Source organism: Podarcis vaucheri (genome assembly GCF_965113315.1).
Source record: "Podarcis vaucheri genome assembly, chromosome: Z".
Taxonomy (NCBI): Eukaryota; Metazoa; Chordata; class Lepidosauria; order Squamata; family Lacertidae; genus Podarcis; species Podarcis vaucheri.
Window position 1 is genome coordinate 42,386,163 of NC_138758.1, and position 24,029 is coordinate 42,410,191.

General features: G+C 46.3%; 1 protein-coding gene and 1 long non-coding RNA gene across 3 annotated transcripts in view; one reads left to right on the forward strand and one right to left on the reverse strand.

The window, feature by feature from the left end:
- Window positions 1-24,029, reverse strand: part of LOC309524425 — a 275,240-nt gene that overhangs the window by 218,810 nt on the left and 32,401 nt on the right. The gene's annotated exons all lie outside the window — the stretch shown is intronic.
- The window catches only part of KCNT1 (potassium sodium-activated channel subfamily T member 1), a 206,176-nt gene that overhangs the window by 22,025 nt on the left and 160,122 nt on the right, over window positions 1-24,029 (forward strand). For both annotated transcript variants that reach the window (XM_082208802.1, XM_082208806.1), the window contains one exon: window positions 14,827-15,021. In XM_082208802.1, the coding sequence (XP_082064928.1) occupies window positions 14,827-15,021 (195 nt within the window). The remainder of the gene's footprint in view (window positions 1-14,826; window positions 15,022-24,029) is intronic.

Below are 24,029 nucleotides of genomic sequence, written 5' to 3' on the forward strand. Positions count from 1 at the left end.
TTGGACTTCCAAGATGAGACATGAATCCCAAACTCATCAGGCAAGATTCACTGAAAACCCTACCTACAAGCAGTGGGAGAGTCCTCTAAACTTGTTGTTGTTGAAAGCGATTAGAAGTTCTTTTCAGTTAAAAAGTAGAGAGCAAGGAGAAGGAATCCTTTACATTTTTTAAAATGATAAGCATGTGAGCTGTTTGCACTCTCTCTCCCCTCCTCCCCCCATTGCAAGAGCCCTAAGAAACTGTGCCAGAGGTTTGTGCCCAATCCCAGCTCAATTGCCATTCAGCAAATATTTCACAAGTTTTTCCCCTACCAGGAAGCAGGCACTGGTTGTGAGCAGAGGCTGGATGACTCACCGGACCCCCAGGGGACCCCTAATTGGGAACCACTGCTCTAGAGGGAACAAAGTAATGTGCTGTCATTGGGCAAAGTGTACGTAATGCCACCATCTGCAAAGCACTCCTGTGGGTGCCCTTGGGGAGAAGGGTCCACTTCAAGGAGGGTTTTTTTTAATTAATTAATTAATTAAATTTCTATTCTGCCCTTCATCCAGAGATCACAGGGCAGTTTACAATGTAAAACACAAAAATATATAGCACAATAACAAAGGCAACAGTATTATTATGATTTATTATAAGCCTCTTCACAAAACCCTCACCAACCAGAAGAAGGTTGCATGTGCAGCACTGTCCAAAGGAGCCAGTGCCCAGCATGGAAACATGATCTAGAGGCAAGGTGAGGCACCACCATCAGGTCCTCAAGCAATGTGCACCAATGCTAGGCAAGATCGTCTGACCAAGAAGCCAGGGACTTTGGTTATTTCCACCTGTTGTAAGACTCCCAAAGGATGCCTTACATATTTTAGTCCCCAAGACAACACCCAAACCACCCCTATTGGTAGTGAAGCCATTTTATGAAGTGCTTGCTCATGAGGAGACCTCTTGCTCATGAGCCGTGCGGTGACTTCATAGATGTGTGCTATGTTGCCTTTCTTTGACCCGGACCTTTCTCAAGGACTGGGAGCCCCTTCAAGGGTCACCAACAATGGTTACAGGGGACCTCCTTGCTCCTCCAAGTCTTCCACTTGTGGGTTGTCCAGGGTTCTTATGAGAACCGTTTCTGGTACCAGGCCTGGGCTCAGCATGAGCGCTATTAAGAATCCATCTGTGCAGCCTGTCTAACTGATGACTGAAGCTAATTCTTTTAAATTCTATTAGGGCTGATAACTGCTCAGACCAGGCATCTCCTGCTGATATTAATAAAGCTGACTCCATTTTTTAAAAAAATTATGCCAGGGGTTGAGTTTTGCCTCTGAGCAAGTCCTGCTTTCCCCAAGATATATTCCATGCTCTACCGAATTCCAAGAGTGTGCCATTTCTCACGAGAGAAATAGGCTGACTTGAAGATTGACTCTGAGCTATGTGCAAAATGACCTAGTTGTGGAATCAGAAATGCTGGGTTGGGTGGGAGAGAGGGAATGAAACCCATCTGGAGTACTGGATCTGGCAGCCAAAGTTCATTAGAGTTCAGCTTCCCTATATCCAAACTGCACAGTCAGCAAGTTGTGCTCCCGTCTCCTATAACTCAGGAGGTTGGCAAGCTTGATAGGGCTCAACTTCTAAACAGAGGTGTGAGCCAAAACCTGACCTTTTCCAAGTTGCCAGCTTTTCTGCTTTGGAATCCTCATACTGAATATCCTTTCCATGTTTTCTGGGTGGGATTCATCTAATGAACGAAGCCCATCAGGCAAAATGGGGCTTTCCTTTCTCCCCATGTTGAGAAATCCCCCCCAGCAATGTGTAAGGAAGGGGGCGGCGGCGATCACACAGGGTCCCTGGACATTTCACCTTCTATTGATCCCTGTGCCACCACTTTATTTCTCGCTGCCACCACCCAGCCCCTACCTGGGACAATACTGAGTCCAGTCAGGGTTAAATTGAAGCATAAACTTCTGTTTATTTACTGCAGTTTAACAAGCATGTGGTTTCATAAACGGTCTCAGTCAATTACAGTCATGGGGTGCCTATCCAGACCTATAACTTCCACTACCTGCTCTCACTCACTAAACCACCTCTCAGATATTTACTTCTCTTCCTAGCCCCTAACTGTTCCTGACTCAGCTTATTTCATTATACTAACTCAACCTACCCACAGACTCTATCCCAATTCCCACTCCAACCAACCTCCCAACGAACTCTTCCTTCACCCCTCCCAGAGCTGGTTTTATAGTCCCCCCGACTCCACCCCCCTGGGTTCTGATTGGGTAACTTGTTTAACTATTTCACCTCCAGCACTCTCATATGTTAACATCATAGGGGGTTGTTCCTTCTGGCAAGCCTATGAAGGGTTTTCCCTCGAGCCTGTTGTTTCTCCCACCTCCCAGCGTCCCTCCTCCTCTGACCTGTCTTCAGACTCACAACACCACATTCCTGGCTGTGTGTTTTCCTCCCCAGCTGCTTCCCTGGGGGGGGGGCTCTTCAGCCGGAGGCTCCAACCATTCCTCTTCACGCAGCCAGTCCCTGACATTGTGTGGCTGGATTATAGCCTATTGTACTGGAGCTGCATCTATTGCTCTGGTTGCTTTTGCCCCGGGCCCCACCCTGCCCTTGGCATGTGGCCCCTGGAAGATTTCATGCAAGTGAATGTGGCCTCCTGACTGCAGAAGGTTCTTCATCCCTGTCTTGTTAGAAAGATTACCAGGAACGGGTATTTGTGGGCTCCCTGCAGGCAAGTGCTCCTCCAAAGGAGACTGAAATATTTAAAGGATGGTGGGAATTGTGGCTTGGGATGAAAAGCCGTATCACTCATGGGAGCAGTTAAGATTTCCATCAAGCAGCCCATCATTACAGGAATGCTGCTGAGAGCAAAAGCTGGCTGAGAAATATTAAGCAGAGAAAATGCATAGCTCAGTCAGTAGAGAACGAGTCTTTTAATCTCATTGTCATGGGTTCAACCCCCAGGCTGGGCAAAAGTTTCCTTTATTGACGTGCCCAAAGATTAAGGCTTTCTGGGAAATGATATATAATGAAATGAAAAAGGTACTTAAATGTACCTTCCTTAAGAAACCAGAGGCCTTCCTCTTGGGCATGGTCGGCCAATTGGTGCCAAGGAGAGATAGAACGTTTTTTATGTATGCTACAACAACAGCAAGAATACTCATCGCAAAGTATTGGAAGACACAAGATCTACCCACTCTGGAAGAATGGCAGATGAAGGTGATAGACTACATGGGACTGGCTGAAATGACTGGCAGAATCCGAGACCAGGGGAAAGAGACAGCGGAAGAAGACTGAAAAAAATTCAAGAACTATCTTAAGAGACATTGTAAAATTAATGAGTGTTAAACTGTTGCGCCTACAGAAGGGATTACAGCTGTAAAGATTAGGTTAAAGGAAAAGAAAGGATTAAAATTAGATTAAATTAAGGGTGAGGATTTGTGGAACTAAATATTTGAAATTGGAATGCAGAAAGGGGAGGTATGAGGAGGTCGATGAAGTAAGTTTTAAGAGAATAAGGATTCGAAATTATATTTGTTGTTGTGTGTGTTTGTATTGTGTATGACTTTATAATTTGTGAAAACTTAATAAATATCTTTTTTTAAAAAAAGTTTCCTTTATTGGACTAGGTGGCTCTCGTGGTCCTTCCAACTCTACAATTCTATGATTCGGCATAATATTGCACAGAGGCTTAATGTTCAGCTCCTGGTACCTTTTCCTGAATACTGCTTATAGTACTCCTGTTGGAAGTGTAACAACGGAGATCATTTGATGAGGTGCCTTAAGGGTTATCAGTAAGTCAGTTAAGAGGGGTGGTCTGGAGGTATTATTTAGCAGCTAAGCAGAGTGATTTATCTAGACATGAGATCAAGCTGGGAGGCAATCAGGATGGGGAGGAATTCAGAACAACCTGTATTTTAGAGTTCTTTCTCACAGAGAGGGAATGAAAGCAAACTCCTTGCACCTGCTCCTTCTCTGGCCAGTGGAGGAGCCCAAGCTGATTTCCCTCTTGCTCCATAAGAGCCTTCATTGGAGTGTAGTGGAACAGCCTCTCAGTAGCCCTCAGTTCTGCTGGCTGGTGGAGGACGTCAGTTCTGCAGTCTAAAGGCACCTTGGGACAAAGGGAGGGGGTGATCATATGGACTTACCTTGCAGAGTAGTTGCAAGGCAGGGGTCAGGAACGTCAGGTCCAGGGGCCAAGCGCAGCCTTCTAGGCCTTTCACTCTGACCCTCTGGACACACACCCCTCGCAAGCCCTGCTTTGCAACCTCCTCAGGTGTTTTTGCCTGTCTGGAATGTGCCCTTGAGCTCTGGTGGTACCTCCTGCTTGCCTGGATGGAAAACAGAGAGAGGAACTTGTGTGAGTGTGAGTAGAAACTAGCCTACTAGCATACACAGGTAAGATTCACACCCATTGCTCCACCCACTTTTGCCCCTGGATACACCCACTTCTGGCCTGTGGCCCCACAAGGCTACTCTTCAGGGAATGCAGCCCTTTGGGTGCAAAAATACCACCTGCCCCGGTTTCAAGTAGTTTGTACACTTAGATAACGACGTGGGAAGGGCTTTGCACCCCTGAAAGCTCTTTATTCTGGAATTCCTGCATTTCCAAGCAGGAGGTTGTCCTAAGATGATCTGCTGTGATTAGAGCTATCACAGTACATGTGAAATGCAGTGATGGCTAAGTCCTGAACATGCAGAGGTGATTATAACAAGGATCATGTGGGGAAGGAAGGAGAATGAGCCACCAGCACTTCCAGAAAGGAAAATCTCTCCCCCCCCCCACTTCTCTCTCTCTCTCTCTTTGCGTTGTCACTCAGCCAGCTCACACGACTGTATGAGGGATTGGAGTGGCTTGTGGAGACGGATATGGCATGCATTCTGTGCATGTGAGCTGCTTTGCCTCTTTCCCTGCTGTTTCCTCATTGTGCGTGTGCCTGGAGGCCTGTTGTCATCCTTCAGCACAGAAGCTGAGATCGCCGAGAGCCGTGGGTGGGGGAAACTGGCAAAGTGGCAGCAGCCTCTGGACCTGCCGAGATGAAATAAGAGAGTGTGATGATTTCCCATCAGTTTCTGGGTGCAGAACAAAGTGGGGGCAGATGAGCCTTCGTTTAAGGAAGTGGATTTTTGGAACGGGCTGTAGCCACCCCACCTGTCGGCGTGGGAGAGGCTTCCTGGCTGTGGGGTCCTCCTCTGCTGTGCTTGATTCGAAAAAGTGTATTTGCTGAGCAGCTGATTCCCAAGGCTCGACACCCAGCATGCTTGCACCCAATATGATGTTGAGTCATCGTTACAGGAGGGATGATCTCGCTCAGGAACTGATGAGGTCAGTGTCTGCCAGAAGAGGAGACACACTGGCTGGCTCCAGGTACTGGTGTGGATATAGCTGGAAGTGTGACTCTTTCATCCTTTTGGGGGGAAAGGTGAATGTAGCAATTTTAAAAGGAGCCCAGTGCAGTTTTTCCCTCTGTCGCAAGTGATGTCAGCATGGAGGACACCTTATCACATGGTATTTCCCCAAACCTAGGAGTCTCACCTCCAAGGCCTCTGAATGAATCACTGGCCTGGCCTTGTGCCTCTTCCTGGTCAGCCTCTGCCAAGGAGTGGTCATTCTGGCCCTTCTTGTGGCATCAGTGGCGATTGGAGCTTTCCGTAAGTGATGCAGTGAAAATGCCCACCCTCAAAGGGGACTGCCTGCTTTGTCTCTGCATGAGTTCCCCACCGGGCTCAGGTTACTAACAAAAGATCTGCCCTCAGAGCACCTGCCGGTTCTATGTCTGTGTGACCTGCTGTTTGAGTTTGCCTCAGATTAGTGATTTATGCAGAAAGGAAGGCCAGTTAGTAGTGCTAAAGTCAACAGCAGGACTTGGGGGCAGATATCCAGAGCCCTACTCTGTATAATGAGTAGGAGGGCATGCCACGTGTTAAAGGAAGTGAAGTAATATGCACAATATACAGGTGAAAGATATGTCAAGCCTTTCTTTGTTATCATTGTGATGATCATGGCGTACAGCTTATGAAAACCCCAAATTCACCATCACAGAAAATTAGAATATTCAATGAAATCAGCAAAACAAGGATTGCAAATAGAGCAAGATTGGACCTCTGAGAAGTGGAAGCATATCTCGCTTTGCATGTCATGAGTCAATCTCATATATTAGTTTCACCTTTTAAGTTGAAAACTGTATATAAAGAAACCATGCTCTCCACCATAAGACTGCTAAGTCCAGAGTTTCAGATTGCCTAATTGCACTATGGATTGCAGGGGGTGTTCCCTTCTTCCGGGGGAGGCCACCTCTCACTCCTTGGTGCTTTGATAGTACAGCTTTCCAACTGTTCAGTGCCACAATATGCTTCTAGTTTTCATCTGCCAACATGCTTTGCCTCTGCTGTTAGTTGTTTCAGGAATGTTGCAGCATGCAGTGGGGGACTGCTGACTTTTTTTTTGTAATGCTGGTCATACAGACTGGGGGGTGCAGAAGGACCAGATATCAGCAATGGTGGTTCCATTTGAAGTAACTTGAGCCCATCCATAACTGGGAAGCAGCTGGAATCTAGGTGCCCCCCCCCAAAAAAAAACAAAGATCCCCCAAGTGGTTTGAGGATTTTATATTTTGGGAAACTATGGGACACTCAAGCTCAGCCTCAGCCTCCAAGCTTCTCTATCTGGTCCTGGGGATTCTCCCCAGGCCATACCCCTTACCAGTTCTGCTTTGCACCCTCCTTCAGTGTTTTTGCCTGGCTGGAATGTGTCATGGAGCTTGGGTAATGCTTCTTGCTTGCCTGGATGGAAGGTAGAGTGCGTTGTGCGAGTGTGAAGAAACCAGGCCACTGTGCAAAAGTAAAATTCATTGCCCCACCCACTTTGACTCTGGTGCCACCCACCACTGGCATGTGGCCCCTGGAGCCTTACCCAGAAAGGAATGTGGCCCTCAGTGTGAAAAATGCTCCCCACCTCTGGTATGGTGGGCATGTACATGTTGCCAGGATTTTTGTAGGGGGGTAGGACTTTTGGTGGGGGTGGGGGCAGAACCAAGCTATCTGTGACATGATTGATCAGTTAGTTAAGTATTTTTATTTATTTACTTGATCAGGGGCGGGGCAGCTGCCCCCTGCCCCCTCTGGCTATGCCCATGGGCATGTATCCAGGGGTCCCATCAATAAATCGGCATCACCAGGCACCTGTCGTGGCTCACAGCCCAGCAGGGCCAGCACTGCTGACCAGCCCCCTTCTGGTTGTCCTCTTTGTTGTTGCTGCCTGCTCACCTGCCTTCTCCAAGCATGTGAGCACTAACAAGAATAAGGAAAAGGTATTCTGGCTGCACTGTGGGGTGGGGATAATCTTTGAGGGCCAGGCAGGGAGACTTGGAGCCCTGCATTTAGCACCCAGGCCTGAGGTTCCTCACCCCTGCAGTGGACAGTACTTAGCAAAGTGGACCTCTGATCTCACTTTGTATAAAGCAGTTTCCTATACAGTGGTACCTCGGGTTACATACGCTTCAGGTTACAGACTCTGCTAACCCAGAAATATTACCTCGGGTTAAGAACTTTGCTTCAGGATGAGAACAGAAATTGTGCAGCGGCAGCAGGAGGCCCCATTAGCTAAAGTGGTTTAGGTTAAGAACAGTTTCAGGTTAAGAACAGACCTCCAGAACGAATTAAGTACCACGTACTTAGCTTCAGCAAGGTTGCTGGGACATGTGTCTTCAGACAACATCCTTAGTGGTGGCTAGTATCCATTGGGACTTGTGGGGCGGAGTCCACTTAGCAGAGTCAGTGGCAGGCAGAGCCAACTCATTCTACTTTATTCTCTCCCCCACCCCCACCTCCTTCTCTTTGCATAGTTCTGCAAGGGCAACACTGAGACAATAAGGAGGAGGAAGCTGACAGCCAGGACCACACCTTAGGCTGGTTGTAAATACATGGGGCGGGGGGATGGCTGAGGGAAGACTGAGATAGGTGGGGCAGTGCCCCACTTGCTCAAATGGAGCAGCCTTCCCTGCATTCCCTAGAACATGCCCATGAGACATTTGGCTGCTCACCTTTACAAGCAGAACAATGGACTTGGCAGACCTTTGGTGTCATCCAACAGAGTTCATAGAATCATAGAATCATAGAATCATAGAGTTGGAAGAGACCACAAGGGCCACTGAGTCCAACCCCCTGCCAAGCAGGAAACACCATCACAGCACTCCTGACATATGGTTGTCAAGCCTCTGCTTAAAGACCTCCAAAGAAGGAGACTCCACCACACTCCTTGGCAGCAAATTCCACTGTCGAACAGCTCTTACTGTCAGGAAGTTTTTCCTAATGTTTAGGTGGAATCTTCTTTCTTGTAGTTTGGATCCATTGCTCCGTGTCCGTTGCTCTAATGTTTTTGTTGTTTCAACTGGGGGACCTTTGACCCTCCATATGTTGTTGAACTGCAGTTCCCAACATCGCTGGCCACTGGCCATGCTTGCTAGAGCTAGTGGGAACTGTAGTTCAGTAACACCTAGAGGGCCAAATGTCCCCTACACCTGTTTTACCTAGTGCCAGGTGTGTGAATGAGTGAGAGGGTTTTGATACTGATAACATATTGTCTACTTGTAAGAATCACTTTACAGTGATTGATTTCTTTATTTTTATTTTTAAAATGTTTTTGATTATATGCAGCTTTCAGCATCTTTTGGAACAGGTAACCCTAATAGTAAATTAGGGTTATTAGTAAATCTATACAAATTTCCAATTTTTGGAGCACCTCAGTGGAGAAGGTCAGAATTAGCCAATGCTATTCTAGGCTGCATCAACAGATAGTGTCCCGATCATGGGAAGTAATAGTACAACAGTCTGGAGGCAGAACTTAAGGGAGTAAAACCCTGAAGTACAGCATGTGGGAAGCCACACAAAAATTATAAGTGGCTATGTAATCGATTTGTATTTGAATTGGTATTGGTATTTAGTGTTAATATAATATGGCACATATTGGATTTTTGTAAAAATTATTTAACAAGGGGTGTGTGTGTAATAGTACCACTCTACTCTGCCTTGGCCAGGACCACACCTGGAGTACTCTGTCCAGTTATGGGTGCCACAATTTATGGAGGATATTGAAAAGCTAGGATATGTGCAGAGGAGGGCAACCAAGATGATCAAGGGTCTGGAAACTCAGCCTTATGGGGAGCGCTTGAAGGAGTTGGGTATGCATAGCCTGGAAAAGAAGAGACTGGGAAGAGAAATGATAGCCATCTTCAAATATCTCAAGGGCTGTCACATGGAAGACGGAGCAAGCTTGTTTTCAACAGAGCATAGGACTCAAACCAAAGGCTTCAAGCTGCAAGAAAGGAGATTCTGACTAAACATCAGAAAGACCTTTCTGACAGTAAGAGCTGTTCAACAGTGGAATAGTCTCACTCAGGAGGTTGTGGACTCACCTCCCTTGGGGGTTTTTAAAGCAGAGGTTGGATGGCCACCTGCCGTGGATGCTTTAGATGAGATTCCTGCATTGCAGGGGGTTGGGATAGATGACCATTGGGGTACCTCCCAACTCTACAATTCTATGATCTTAGGTTTTGAACACTTCTTGGTTGTGTGGATAAAGTTCAGTTGGCTCTGATTATTTAAGCACAGGCTGGCTCCCGGAAAGAAATAGGATTCTACCCACTCTTGCTCAAGGGGGATAGAATAAAGCAATGGTACTTATGAGTAGCACATGGTGGGTGAAACTTTGATCTCAAAAGCACTGAAAAGCAGCTTCCTCAGGCTCCTCAGTGCATCCTTCAGCAGAAATTTCAGATGCCCTTTGCTTCTCAACCAACCCAGGAAATGCAATTTTAGGCAAATTAATTGACTTTTTGCACTTTGGCAAGCTATATTAGGAGGTGCCTCAGCTACTAAAACAAGAATGCATCTTTACAGCAGTTTACTGGAGCCAGACAGCCTCCTCCTCCTCCTCCTCCTCCTCATCTCCTCTCCCCTGGTGAAAATGTGGCTGATAAAGGCTGTTCAGTTTTGCTCTCTTTCACCCAGTATTGTTGAGAGCTGATGCTATGTAGGTGCCAAGGCCTCAGACCAGGTTCAAAACCATGGAATAAACTCTGGGGCTGCCATCAACACCAGCCAATTCATAGAATCATAAAATTGTAGAGTTGGAAGGGACCGTTAGGGTCATCTAGTCTGACCCCGTGCAATGCAGGAATCTTAGCTAAAGCAACCATGACAGATGGCCATCCAACCCCTGCTTAGAAACCTCCAAAGAAGGAGAGTCCATCACCTTCCGAGTGGGGTTTTTTTTTGGGGGGGGTGCGTTGAGCTCTAGCACTGCCCTCAAAGCCTTTCTGCTGGCTCTGTGTTGCGGACGACACTTAGCACACCGCCATTCTCCTCTGCAATGGACCAGAAGTCCTCAGAAAGTTTTTCCTAATGCTTATCCAGAGTCTCCTTTGTTGTAACTTGAAGCCATTGGTTCTGGTCCTACCTCAGGAGCAGAAGAAAACAAGCTTGCTCCATCCTCCATGGCTATCATATCTCCTCTCAGTCTCCTCTCTAATTGCTGGCTCTTGCCCAGATGCAGTCTTACCCAAAACGTGTATTACTTTTGCTGAATCAAGCTGCTGTAAGTCCATCTAGAATGTTTTCAGTGCCTTCCAGCATGATGGCATCGAGCATCATATGCTAAGCCTTAAGCAGAAAAGCACCTCCTGTAATAGATGTGATGAATCTTTGGCCCTCCAGATGTTGCTGAGTTACAACTCCCATCAGCTCCAGCTGTCATGGACAACAGTGATGGATGATAAGAGCTGTAGTCCAGCAGCATCTGGAAAGCCAATGCTTCATCCTAAAGGTAAAGGTAAAGGGACCCCTGACCATTAGGCCAATTGTGGCCGACTCTGGGGTTGCGGCGCTCATCTCGCTTTATTGGCCAGCATGACTAAGCTGCTTCTGGCAAACCAGAGCAGCGCACGGAAGTGCCGTTTACCTTCCCACTGGAGCAGTACCTATTTATCTACTTGCACTTTGATGTGCTTTCGAACTGCTAGGTTGGCAGGAGCAGGGACCAAGCAACGGGAGCTCACCCTGTCGCAGGGATTCGAACCGCTGACCTTCTGATCGGCAAGCCCTAGGCTCTGTGGTTTAACCCACAGCACCACCCACGTCCTACCTGTCCTATAATATCAGCCAATTCCACAATAGCCTCTTTTTGGACTAAGGCCCATTGGGAATTGGAAAGAAAATGTCCTTTAAAACAGGGCTGGGGAAAACTGTCCCTGAGATGTTGCTGGATATTGCCCACGCTGGCTGGGGCTGATGGGAACAGTAGTCCATTAGCATCTGGAGGGCCAAAACTTCCCCACTTCTGGTTTAAGACTACAAAGCCTGTGATGCAGTTAAAGCTTGAGTGACTGGCAATGAGCAATCTGTTGCTGCTCATCATGTTAATGATTCAGGGTTGAATTGTAGACAATTGCAGACAATGGGAATAATGCTGGAGGAATTTGTGCTAAGGTGAGATTTGAGCTTCCATATATCAAACATGCCTTTTGCAATTGTGTACACATAAGGCAACTTATCCTGCAATCTTGGGAGTTTCAGATTGTAGTAAATTCTGAAACATTGAACTTTGCAAACAGTTGCAGCTTATCCTTCCATCTTGTTCTTATTAGCTTAGATGGCTGTAAAAGGGGATTAGATGGCTTTATTTACTGTATTTATATCTTTCCTTTGAAGAGTTCAAGGTTCTCCCCACTCCATTTTTGCCCCCAGCTACCTGTGAGGTAGGTGAGGCTGAGAGATAGTGACCCAAGGACACTTAGGAAGCACCATGGTCAAGTGGGGATTTAAACCCAGGTTCAAACACTAGCCCAGGTGTTGCAAGGGACTACATCTACAGAGATGCTCTCCATACATCCATGTAAAGTATTTAGGATTAGCACCAACACCTTAGGTTGAGGTGAATCCAAAACCTGCTCCATCAGATTGGCCACTGCTTTAAGGCATATCAGCAATAAAGACTGTAGTCCAATGATGGATTTCTAAAACAACAAAGACTCTTGTGGCACCTTGAAGCATTAAAAAAAACCCCACACACATGAAAAAATGGCATAAGCTTTCATGCAGCATAGCTCACTTACCCACACTTATTTTTCCTTTGCTTTTCCCAGGCATGGCCCACAATTTAAAGCTCAGTGTCTGAGTGCCCTCCTTTGTTTTTGCTCTGGAACTTCCCCCACAAAATCCCGCTCTTCAAAGCTCAATCGGAGCAAACGTCAATCCACGGTAAACCCGAATTGATGTTTGCTCTGATTTAGCTTTAAAAAGTGAGGTGTGTGTTTGTGAAGGCAGCTTGTGGAAAAAATAAACCCTGACACAGAGCATTAAAGTGCAGACTGTGCCTGGAAAAAGCGGGGGGAAAGTAAGTGTGGATAAGACGTTTGTCAGATGCATGATGTGTAAACCTTGAATCGGCGAACATATGTGTACATGGAGAGAGTTCAGTGGAAAGTGTACAGCAAAACGAGAGATGGTGATGATTACCTGAAAGTAAAATAATTAGAAAATCAACTAAGAAGGCATTACAGTTATTAATTTGACTAGACAGCATTGGTGTAAACACAAAATTTTGGCATATATACATGCTGGCCAATTAAGGGTTACACATCATGCAAGTGATAAAGTGGACATAGGAACATTAGACACTGCCTTATATTGAGTCAGGCCATTGTTCTATCTATCTTAGTATTGTCTGCAGCAAGGGTTGGCAAGGTTTACCTTGCCTGGGCTGGTTCACTCCAGTGGAGATCCCTCCGTGGGCCGGATTGTGCACTCATGTGAGTGTGCATGGCCATGATTTCTGGGGTCTGCACAGATACGATTTCTGGCGTCTGTGCGCAGATGCAATTTTAGGCATCTGAGCATGCGCAGACACAATTTCTGGCACCATGGAAGTGAGTCCCCGCGCCACGCTGCACCGGTTTAGCGCAGAGCATGGGGACTTGTCTAGTGGGCAGCTTGGTTCAGGGGCAGCTTGTGGGCTGGTTAAGTGACCCCCGTGGGCTGCTTGTGGCCCATGGGCTTTAGGTTGCCGACCCCTGGTCTACAGGGACTAACAGCAGCCCTCCAGGTTATCTTTTCCAGTCTGACTTGGAGATGCCAAGAATTGAACCTGGGACCTTCTGCATGCAAAGCAGATGCTCCACCACTGAGTTACCTGTCCCACCTCCCAAATAAGTTGTAACTGCTTTATGCCAACTCTATTGGTCCTGCTGGCTCAGTATTGCCTACTCAAGGTTGGCTGTGGGTCTCCAGAGTTTCAGACTGGGATTGATCTTGGGACGCTTACCACTGAGCTACAGAATTCCCCTGACTGTGGTCCATAAAAGCAGGTGCCATTGCAGTATAAATGTGTTAATCCTGTGGCATCTTAAGGATTCTGCTATAGCAAAACAAAAACAACAACCAACACAGCCACCTTTCTGTAAAAGTTGTTACCAAAGTCTAGCTGGATTCCAGTTTGATTTGTCAGTGAATGTAATGCAGGATAGAATCATAGAATTGTAGGGTTGGAAGGGATCTCGAGGATCATCTAGTCCAGCCCCTGCAAAGCACCCCTGGGTAGGCAGCAGCAGCCTTATTGATTGCATCAACGGTGACAGTGGAATATGATGTATGTGCATATATGACATTCTTACACTAGAGAAGGGCAGTTGTATCCAGTGGCATAGCGTGGGTTGTCAGCACCCAGGGCAAGGCAAGTAATTTGTGCCCCCTAACCAGGTAGGGGCAGAGAGCTGGAGTGTGAGCGCGCCCCCCCAGATGTTGCGCCCGGTGCGGCCGGCCCCCCTGCACCCCCACGCTACGCCACTGGTTGTATCCAGTGTTAGTTCTACTTTGAGCATATCCACTGAAATTTATTTACTGCATTTATCTCACACCTTTTTCTCCAAATGGCATACATGGTTCTCCCCCATCTCATTTAATCCCACAACAACCCTATGAGGAAGGTTAGACTGTGAGGCAGTGACTGGCCCAGAGTACTCCAGTGAGCTTCATAGCTGAGTGGGGGCTTTGAACCCTGGTCTCCTGGGTAATACTCTGACACTCAACACTACCCCCCCACACTACCTCCCAAACTTCAGGTCATTGATTTTAGCTGGGTCTACTCAGAATAGAAATTAGTTGGCTCCAATCCAGTACCTCTCCTTGACTTTTGCTGAAATCTCTTCTCTTCCCTCCCCCCATTTTGCTGATCCAGATGTTTGCCTTGTTAGTGTGTCTCTGTGGACACTCCACACGTCCAGATTCAAGATCTCTCCTCGCCTTCCCTCTTCGTTGCTGGCAGGACGGTCAGTCAGAGCTGTGCTTTGTCTCCGGGTGCCTCATAACTCTTCCCTCTTCCCCCCAAATTCCTCTCCTACTTCGATATTGCCTGTCAATCTGGAAGGAAGGCACAGAAACTGTGCCTATACCCCTCTGTGCTTCAAGGAAGCTGGTGAGGGTCCTTTAAAAGAACGAGAGCGTGTTTTTCCTTTTATCAAAAGGGGAGGTTGAAGGATGCGAAGCCGGATGGGGCTTGGGAGATCATGTTTATTTGGGGGGCTGGAGTGTCCCAGTTAGAGAGAGAGCGGTGTCTCATTTGCAGTCCAGGGAATCAACTCCACACAACCCCCAAAGGAAATCTAAGTTAGATCCGCGGGGAACGCGCCTCCGGAGCCAGTTTTGCAGAGGAGGTCTTTGAACGGCGGGCAGTCGCCTTCCTCCTCCGCCAAGGCTTCCGTCCAGCGGGTAGGAAAGGAGAGCACAGTCTCTAGCCTTGCTCCATCTTCTCATCTTCTTCGCCCCTCTATTCCTCGCAGGCTGAAGTCGTCAACTGGCGGCTACCGAAGCGGCGGCACCGGCACGGCTGGCGCCAACAAGCAGAAGAGCGGGGTCATCCTGGACATCTCCTCCTTGACGATGAACGAGCTGGACTCCGAGGTGCTTCCCTTGCCGCCTCGCTACCGGTTCCGGGACCTGCTCCTGGGGGATCAGAGCTTTCAAAACGACGACAGGTAAGAGCGCAGAGCGGGAGGAGGACGGACCAAGGGCACAGGGAAACCTCACGATGGGCACAGAAGCGTTTCAAGAGTGCTGGGGTCGAAAGGACGATGCTTTTGGTTGGACGTTGCTGGGTCAAAAGGCGACAAAATAGCGGCAGCTGGTAAGAGGGCGCCTGGAGTGCTCTCCAAGGTGCTTATCGCTGCGTTCCGCTTTTACGCGCAGCCGTTTCGCTGGTTGTACTCTGAGCGGCTCCGGACTCCTGTTACTACTTCATGCCCTCAGTGAGCTCTCTCCATGGTGCTGATCCTGTGGAAGCCGCTCTCCCCAAACCTTCCTCAGTCGTCGTTGTTCGCATGGTGGCGGTGGGGATCGGATGCCTTCTGGCTGGCCCTCCGGTTTCTTTCTCCCTTCCTCTATCCAGTGTGCTGTAAAGGCGCCCGCCGGAACTGCTCCCTTTCGAGATTTAAGAGCCCCCTCCGTTCTCCCTCGTCAAAGAAGGCTTTAGCACATACTTAACACACATTTGGGAGACTTGTATGCCATTTACTCGCAGGAGCGTGTTTGCGTTTTTTGTTTGTATTTATTTTATTTTTTTGCTTTGAAAGTAAGATCCCAAGACAGATTAATTTCTGATCTGAATTACATTCCTGCTAATATAGACATTACTGATCGTGTAAAGTAAGTCCCCTTGAACTTAGTGGAACTTCTGACTAAACATGCATAGGAGTGCCTGGTTAAACTGAAATGTAAAAATGCTCACTTTTGTGTTTTGGGGTGCCAGTTCTTTTTTGGATTATATATCCCACATTGAGGGAAGGGCCAGAGCTCAGTGGTGAATAATCTGCTTTGTGCTTAGAAATCTCCAGGTAGAGTTGAGAATTTTCCCTGGCTGAAGCTCTGGAGAGGAGCTGTCAAAGGCAGCCTCTTATGTTTTGGAGAAGGGCTGTAGCTCCTTAGAAGAACATCCACCATGTATGCAGAAGGTTCAGGTCAAATCCCTAGCACCTTCAGGTAGGACTGGGAGTGTCCCTGGAAAGACACTGCTAGACTAGGTGGAATTGGTACAAGACACCTTCCTGTGATCAACTGCAAGCAGACTCAAAGGTGGATTACAAAGGAGCATATCCAGCTAAGTTCTACTCAGAGTAGACCCAATGAAGTTAATGGGCATCACCTAGGCACATCCATTAATTTCAATGGGCCTTCTCTGAGTAGAACTGACATTGGCTATATTCCAAAGGGCGGTTCTTCCCACTGTGTCCCATTCTCCACAAGCCTTCCATGCTTGCTAAACGGGATGCCAATGCTTTCCTCACCAAACCACCCTTCCCTTTTACTTCCTCTGTATCTTACTCCCTTTGCTACCTTGCTGTGAAAGTGCTCTCCAAAAAACAACCAGCCACTCTTATTTTCCTGTAGGAAAAGGACATGGGAAACTGCATTATGCTGTGTCAGACCATTGGTCCTCCTTGCTCAGTCTTCTCTACACAGTGGCTCCCCAGGGTTTCAAGCAGGGGATTGTGTCAGAGACCTTTTGTGTGCAAAGGAGCTGCTCTACTATTGAGCTGTGGTCCTTCTATGTTAGTTGGATGGGTGCATCCCATGAGACTTTGTCCAAGTTGTCTGCTTTGTTGCCCAAACCTTTGACGCTCCTGTTGCCACCTGTCATCTGTTTTCTTGCTCTGGACACTGCAAACTCTCTCTACACCCAGTCAAACATCCCATTGGGTTGTAAGTTCCTTCAGAGAGCTGGTGTAGTGGGGGGACAAGTCCCAAGGCAAATTTTTAATGTCTGGTAGCTGCTATTGCAGTCTAGAGGAAAGGATGAATCAATGGTATGGCAACAGCTCTCAGGGGTGGGAGACGGGTTGGCTCTTGTGGTGATGGGCATTTTTGTAAGATGGTGGCTTTGGGAGTCATAGATGATTATTGCTTTGGAGAATTGCACCTACCTGAAATTACCTTTGTGTCTAGGGTCATAGATTTGTATTTCGACAATTCAAATTTCTGAAATTTCCCTTGTGTCTATGGTCTTGGATTTCGAACTGGAGAGCTGCATGTGTCTAAAATTTCCCTTGTGCTTAAGACAAATGTGGTTCATATTCATTTAAGACATGCATGCTTGGCCATGTGTAAATAGGAAAAGACATGCATGGTTGATGACACTCAGTCTGAGTGAATGTAAATAAACCTTTGAAGAGGGAGAGGGTGTGTTTGTGATAAACGTTCCTTATTTTATTTGAAAATGGTTTGTGGAGTTTTGGATATGGATCGCTGTTGATTTTAAACTTCCTTCCTCTCCCCTCCCACCTGCCCAATTTGCCATGATTTATTAAGGTTCCTACAAAGTTATAACCAAGCTGTGAGCTTACAGTTGCTTAGCTGCAAATGAGTTTCAGAGAAAGTGTCAGTTAAAACAAACAGCAATAACAGAGTGATTGCCCTCTGGTGAAATGTGTGGTTGTCATAACCATTAGACATGCAATCTATTGCTAATGGGGGTCTGTTCTGCAATATGGCACATTATTTCCCTACAAAGATAATATTTATCTTGCAAAGAAGTGTTCTGTGGATCTCCAAGAAGCAACTAATTTTTGCTACAGGGGGATCAGACTGAGTGTTCAGGGAAAATTTGGACTGCTTCTTCTCCCTTTCAAAGCAGAGCATTGTAGAGTTAGTTATCTCACCAGTTTCCATAAGAAATGCCTTTATTGAGCTCTGTTTCCAAGTGATGCCCACTGCAGTCTTGGATGGCTGTTTCAGCAAGGTCCCATATGCAGACAGACTTTGTATTTGTGGTCAACCTCAGGTGGAAGACCTCACTCTATCTGTTAGCCTGCCCCTTATCTAGAGACCCAAGAGATTCCTTTCTGAAACAAAGCACAAGCAATCAGGCACACTCTGGCACAAATGGTTTGGTTTCTTTTAAGTAAAAATCGTATTTTCATAACACATAGGTGGCCCTCTATGCACTGGCTGAGCACACACACACACACACACACACACACACACAAATCTGGAAAAAGGAGTCAGCTATAATAACGATAAATTGTTTTGATGATTCAGAGGTTTAATCTGAAATCGCACTGGATTTGAGTTTGTTGGTGTCTGTGGTAACTTCTCTTTCTTACATAATGGATGTTGGCAAATTGGATTTTAAAAAGGTGAAATAATGCTAGAATTTGAGTTGTAAGAGATGCACAAAGGGAAACTGTTTTAATGCCCAGGAACTTGGCAAAGTATTTGCAGATTGTTATATTATGCATGTATTGTATTATGTTGTTGGTACTATTGCTTAATACATGTTTGTCATGGCCTCTGGCTAGAATAATAAACTTATGAAATAAACTTGTTATCCCTTTCAAAGCAGCAAAGGGGAGAATTTGCAGAGCCAGACGGCATGCTTAACCCTCCCCCTGCTGGCCATTTCCCTCCATCTATCTGCATCTCAGTTATTACATTCTCAGATTCCTTCTTGCCACATTGAGTTGTGGGTAGGGAGACATGGTTGAATAGGAGTTGATGGGGGAGAACAATGAAGGGTCAAGCTCACACACCTGTCTGCTGTTTCTCCTATGCAAATCACCCCCCCCCCATTGTTGCAATAGGGAAGTGGCAAGTTCAGCAGTGAGACCATCAGAGTATGGCTTTGGGGACAGAAGACCAGGACCCCAGTCAATAGAATGAGGAGTAACAAATTTTGAAGTAATGCATACTGCCATCTAAATTGCCTAACTGCACCATTGGTCCATTTTTGAACTGGAATCATGAGCCCAAGAAACACATTGGGTGTGCACCTCCTACATACATTGAAAGACTGATTTATAGCCTGCGTGCCTTCATGCCTCTTATGGGGTAGGCTTTCTTGACAAGTGGTGGGAAATATGTTTGGCCTAGTGGCTCAGATCTTTATCTCCCCGACCCCACCCATGAGCTGACTTTGACAGATGTACAGGGTCACTCACCTGATGTTGTGATGACATCAGGACGTTTTTAATAAAGAAAACGTTGGGGTGGGGGAGGGGTCTGCTTTGCCAGCACATCCTCCACAGTATACTTGCTGGCATCGCATCACCCAGTAGAATTGAACTGCACCACCTTGCTCATCAGCTGATGTCACCCAGTAATGCCAACTGATTGACAGATGGACATGTGGTTTTTTTGGGGGGGAGCCTTCAGGGCCAAGACTGACCAGCAGGCTGAAGGTTCTTCATCCCTGTTTAGAAGACCAAGAAAAGCTTCTGCCCATAATAAATATGTTAATCTTAAAAGTAGATTTTTCCATTGTTTTTGCTTATTTATACAAAGAGCAATCAACAGTCAAGAAACCTACCCCCAGCAGAAGCAGGAAATTCCTGTTTGATTTCATTTAGGCCATTTCAGTTTTTTAAACAAATATATACCGTATTTTTCACTCTATAAGATGTACCAGACTACAAGACGCACCTAGTTTCTGGAGGAGGAAAACAAGAAAAAAAATTCTGAATCTCAGAAGCCAGAACAGCAAGAGGGATCGCTGCGCAGTGAAAGCAGCAATCCCTCTTGCTGTTCTGGCTTCTGGGATAGCCTGCATTCGCTCCATAAGACGCACACACATTTCCCCTTACTTTTTAGGAGGGAAAAGGTGAGTCTTATAGAGCAAAAAATACGGTAACTCCACAAGTTGCCATGTGTCACTGGAGGCTTTTTGATGTTGCATATATCATAAAACTATGCCAGGTTGATTGAAGAGTAGTGTTTTTCTTGTCTGTTCAACTCTCTTGGACCTGGGCTGTCACTTTGTCCATTTGTATTTAGTTGTGAGATCCAGGTCTCAAACAGGTCTACATTTAGAGTCTTCCAATACCTTGCAATAATCAGGTGAGTAGTGAGATCATTCTGGGAAAGTTGTTGACAACTTCTTAATAGTATGATATGAGTGCTATTTATTGTTAATCTTTGAGGTGCCTCACAAAGCTTTTTGCTGTTTTATTAGATGAGCTTCTGCTAGGCGGTAAAAATGATGTCAGGATGAACTAAACACTTCTAGGACAAGAAATAGCACTAATGGTGGTCCCCAGCCCTCCGTTGAAAATATAAAATCTAGCAGTTACATGGATGTGACTCCAGCACCGATGATCACTTACAAGTTTCTCTTCTGAGGTGGAGAGAAGAGGCAAAGGGAAAATGCAATAAAGCCAAGTTGCCACTGGACTTATGCCAAGAGATGGAGAAAATGCAGGCCCACTCTTTCTAGTGACAGCTGGGAATTGTATGGGTTTGTGGAAATGTACTTGTGGAACATATATTAAACATTTTGTATGATATGCATCTCCTCCTCTTCACTTGGGATAGATTTAGATATCCTAAGCTTGCAGCCCTTTATCCATTCACCTATCAGTAATCCCCTGAATTCAGTGGGACCAACAACCGTGTAAACATGTATTGCACTGCTGGATTCTGCCTTGGTCAGATCACACCTGGAGAACTGTAACCAAATCAGGGCACTATTGTTTAAGAAGGATATCAACAAGCTGGAATGTGTGTGGAGGAGGGTGACCAAGATGATCTGGAAACCAAGACTTATGAGGAATGGTTGAATGAATTGGGTATGTTTAGCCTGGAGAAGACGGATAGGCGATATGATACCCATATTCAACTATCTGAAGGGCTGCCACACACGGAAGATGGAGCAAAGCTTATTTTCTGCTGCTCCAGAGTCTAGGATCTGAATCAATGGATTCAGATAAGAAAGTTTCTGACTAAACTTTAGGAAACATTTTCTGGCAGTAATTGCTGTTTGGCAGTGGAATGGACCAGCACTTTAAAAAAAAAAAAAGAAAAAAGGAAGAAGGAAAAGGTGCTGGTTCTCACCATGAAGTTGTTGCAGTAAGTGCCACACTTTTAACATCTGGAAAAAAGTACTGGTACTGAGTACCCTTGCATACCCCGAGAGGAAAAGCACTGGAGTGGACCACCTCCAAAGGTGGTGGACTCTTTTTCTGGGGGCCCCTTCCAACTCTACAATTCTACAGGACCAGAGTCCTATCTACTGGGGTGGTCAATGTGGTACCTCCAGATGCTTACATCTCCTATCAGCCCTGACCATTGGCCATGCTGGCCAGGGCTGGTGGGCAAATCCCAGTCTAGCAACATCTGGAGAACATCATGGTGGCTATTTCTGAGTATATAATGATCAGGGAGTAAGTCCAGTTGAATTGAATTGTAAGATTTTGGTTTTTTATTTGCCTTCTCTCCCCACCCCTCTTCCTCCCCTCTTAATTTTGTGAAAGTGTCTAGTATGGTGTATTTTTATGGACTTTTTTTTTAAAAAAAAGGGTGCAGTGGCTGTGGAATGCAGTACTTTATGTTCCTTCACTTAAATGCATTTGAGACTTGCCATTTTCCTGTTTGGAAACTCAGCTTCTTTATTCTAAGAGTGAAGTCAGGCTGCAGTTGCTCATTCATTAGGGAAAGAGAGGGAATCTCTTCGTGCTCTGCAGTCATTTTAATTATATGATGAATACCCTGCAATACTTTAAAATAAAAAATTCCTTCCAGTAGCACCTTAAAGACCAACTAAGTTAGTTCTTGGTATGAGCTTTCGTGTGCATGCACGAAAAGCTCATACCAAGAACTAACTTAGTTGGTCTTTAAGGTGCTACTGGAAGGAATTTTTTATTTTGACTATGGCAGACCAACACGGCTACCTATCTGTAACTGCAATACTTTGCATGTTGGGGAAAATAAGGGCAATGGTAAAGGATCAAGGCTGAGATCCTGAACGTATTTAAGTAATCCTTCTTAGACATAGGATTGCACTGTTGGTTTCCTTTGGACCAGAAAGCCCTCCAAGCCTATGGTGCCTTTGTTACATTTACTTTATTTTGCAAATATATACCAAGAGCACTTTGGAGCACAGTGATAGTCTGAGAGCAAGGAGCACAATAGCCAATCCTGCACCAGGTTAGATCCCCACACCCTGAATCCCTTAGTAGAACATCCATATTCAAGGGCAGTGTACCTCGGAATACAAGGTTCTGGTTACAAATGACAAGGGGAAGATCGCTGCCTTCAAGCTTCACTTGTTGTCTTTCTGGAAGTGTCCGGATGATAACTGCTGGAATCAGTGCACTGGTGTTACATTAGCCTGATGTGCAAGGCTCTGCTTAGATTCCAGAAGAGAGCCACTCAACCTTAAAGATGCTTCACAGCTCTCTCCCATAGTCTCTGCCCACATCCAGACTTCAAACATCCCTCCTTCACTGTCTTTCTGTCCCTGCCCACTCCCAATACACTGAAGTATTCCATTACAAACTTTGGAGAGATATTCCAAGCCATTAAGGACCATTTGGCTCAGGCTAGTGAGCCTGTGACCTTCCAGATGTTGATGGACTACAGCCCCTGTCACCCCTGGCCATTAGCCATGCTGGCTGGGTTGATGGGAACTGGAGTCCAGCGACATCTGGAGGGCCACTGCCTGCCTACCCCTGATTCTAGCTCGCTTTTTTATAAGCCCATGAATAGCCATCAGCTTAGCCAGCCAAAATCTATCCACAGCTCTCCAGATAGCTATACTCATAATTTACTTGGCAAGACACTGGAACATAGGAATGTGCCTTTTCTCAAGTCAGGCTGCTTGCCAGTCTAGCCTAGTGTTGTGAGCTCTGATTGGTAAGAGCTCTCTAAGAGGTCTCTCCCTTCCTCTCATCATGATTTGTGTGTGTGTGTGGCAAAGGGACCCCTGACCATTAGGTCCAGTCGTGACCGACTCTGGGGTTGCAGCGCTCATCTCGCTTTACTGGCCGAGGGAGCCGGCATACAGCTTCCGGGTCATGTGGCCAGCATGACTAAGCCACTTTCTGGTGAACCAGAGCAGCGCATGGAAATGCCATTTACCTTCCTGCCGGAGTGGTACCTATTTATCTACTTGCACTTTGATGTGCTTTCGAACTGCTAGGTTGGCAGGAGCAGGGACGGAGCAAGAGGAGTTCACCCCGTCACGGGGATTCGAACCGCCGACCTTCTGATTGGCAAGCCCTAGGGTCTGTGGTTTAGCCCACAGCACCACCCGCATCCATATATGTATGTATGTATGTATGTATGTATGTATGTATGTATGTATGTATAAAAACTGGAGCTAGAGTATCTCAGGGCCATGGGTTTTAGCCCCATGTTGGGCAAAAGATTCCTGCATTCCAGGAGGCTGGACTTGATGACCCTTGTTGTCCCTTCCAACTCTACAATTCTGTGAACCCGAGACATTTTGCATGGCACCAAGTAATAGGAAGCAATGGGTAATGCCCAAAGTAGGCCTATTGCAGTAAACATGAGATAGTTCAGCTCATCGATGTCAATGGTTTTATTTTGAGTTCGACTATTATTGGAGAAGAGCTTGCTGGATCAGGGCAATGGTCCCTCCAGTCCAGCATCCTGTACTCGCGGTGGGCAAGCAGATGCCTGTGGGAAGCCCAAAAGCACGACCTGAGCACAACATCACTCTCCCCTCCTGTGGTTTTGAGCAACTGGTATTCAGAAGCACTACTGCCTCTGACTGTGGAGCCAGAGTGTAGGCATCATGGTGAGTTGGTAAGGCCATTGATAGCCTTCTCCATGAATTTCTCTAATTCCTCTTTTGTGTAATCCTCAATGGGATACATCCAATTAATACATCCCATTGAGGTTCAATGATACGATAAAAGGGGCAGTAAAGTTGCAAGACCAGATAACCCTGTGAAAGGTCACCCACCCCTAAATCTTTTGGATAAAACCTGATTTTATAAATGGTTTGAACCCCTTTTTAATATGAAGAAAATCTCCATTTGTGGCCATCTTGCAAAACTGAGGTTGATTCCCCCCCCCCTTTGCTGGGAGCATGTAGAAGGCTGAGAGTGCACTTCTAAATTTCCAGCTGTGGCCTGATCAAGTTATATACAATGACTCTAAATATCCGCTCAGATTTTTAAAAACCCAATCAAGAGGAAGAGGGAAATCAGCGACATTCCCTCCCCCCCCCCATGTTGGCTGAATGTTCTCCTGG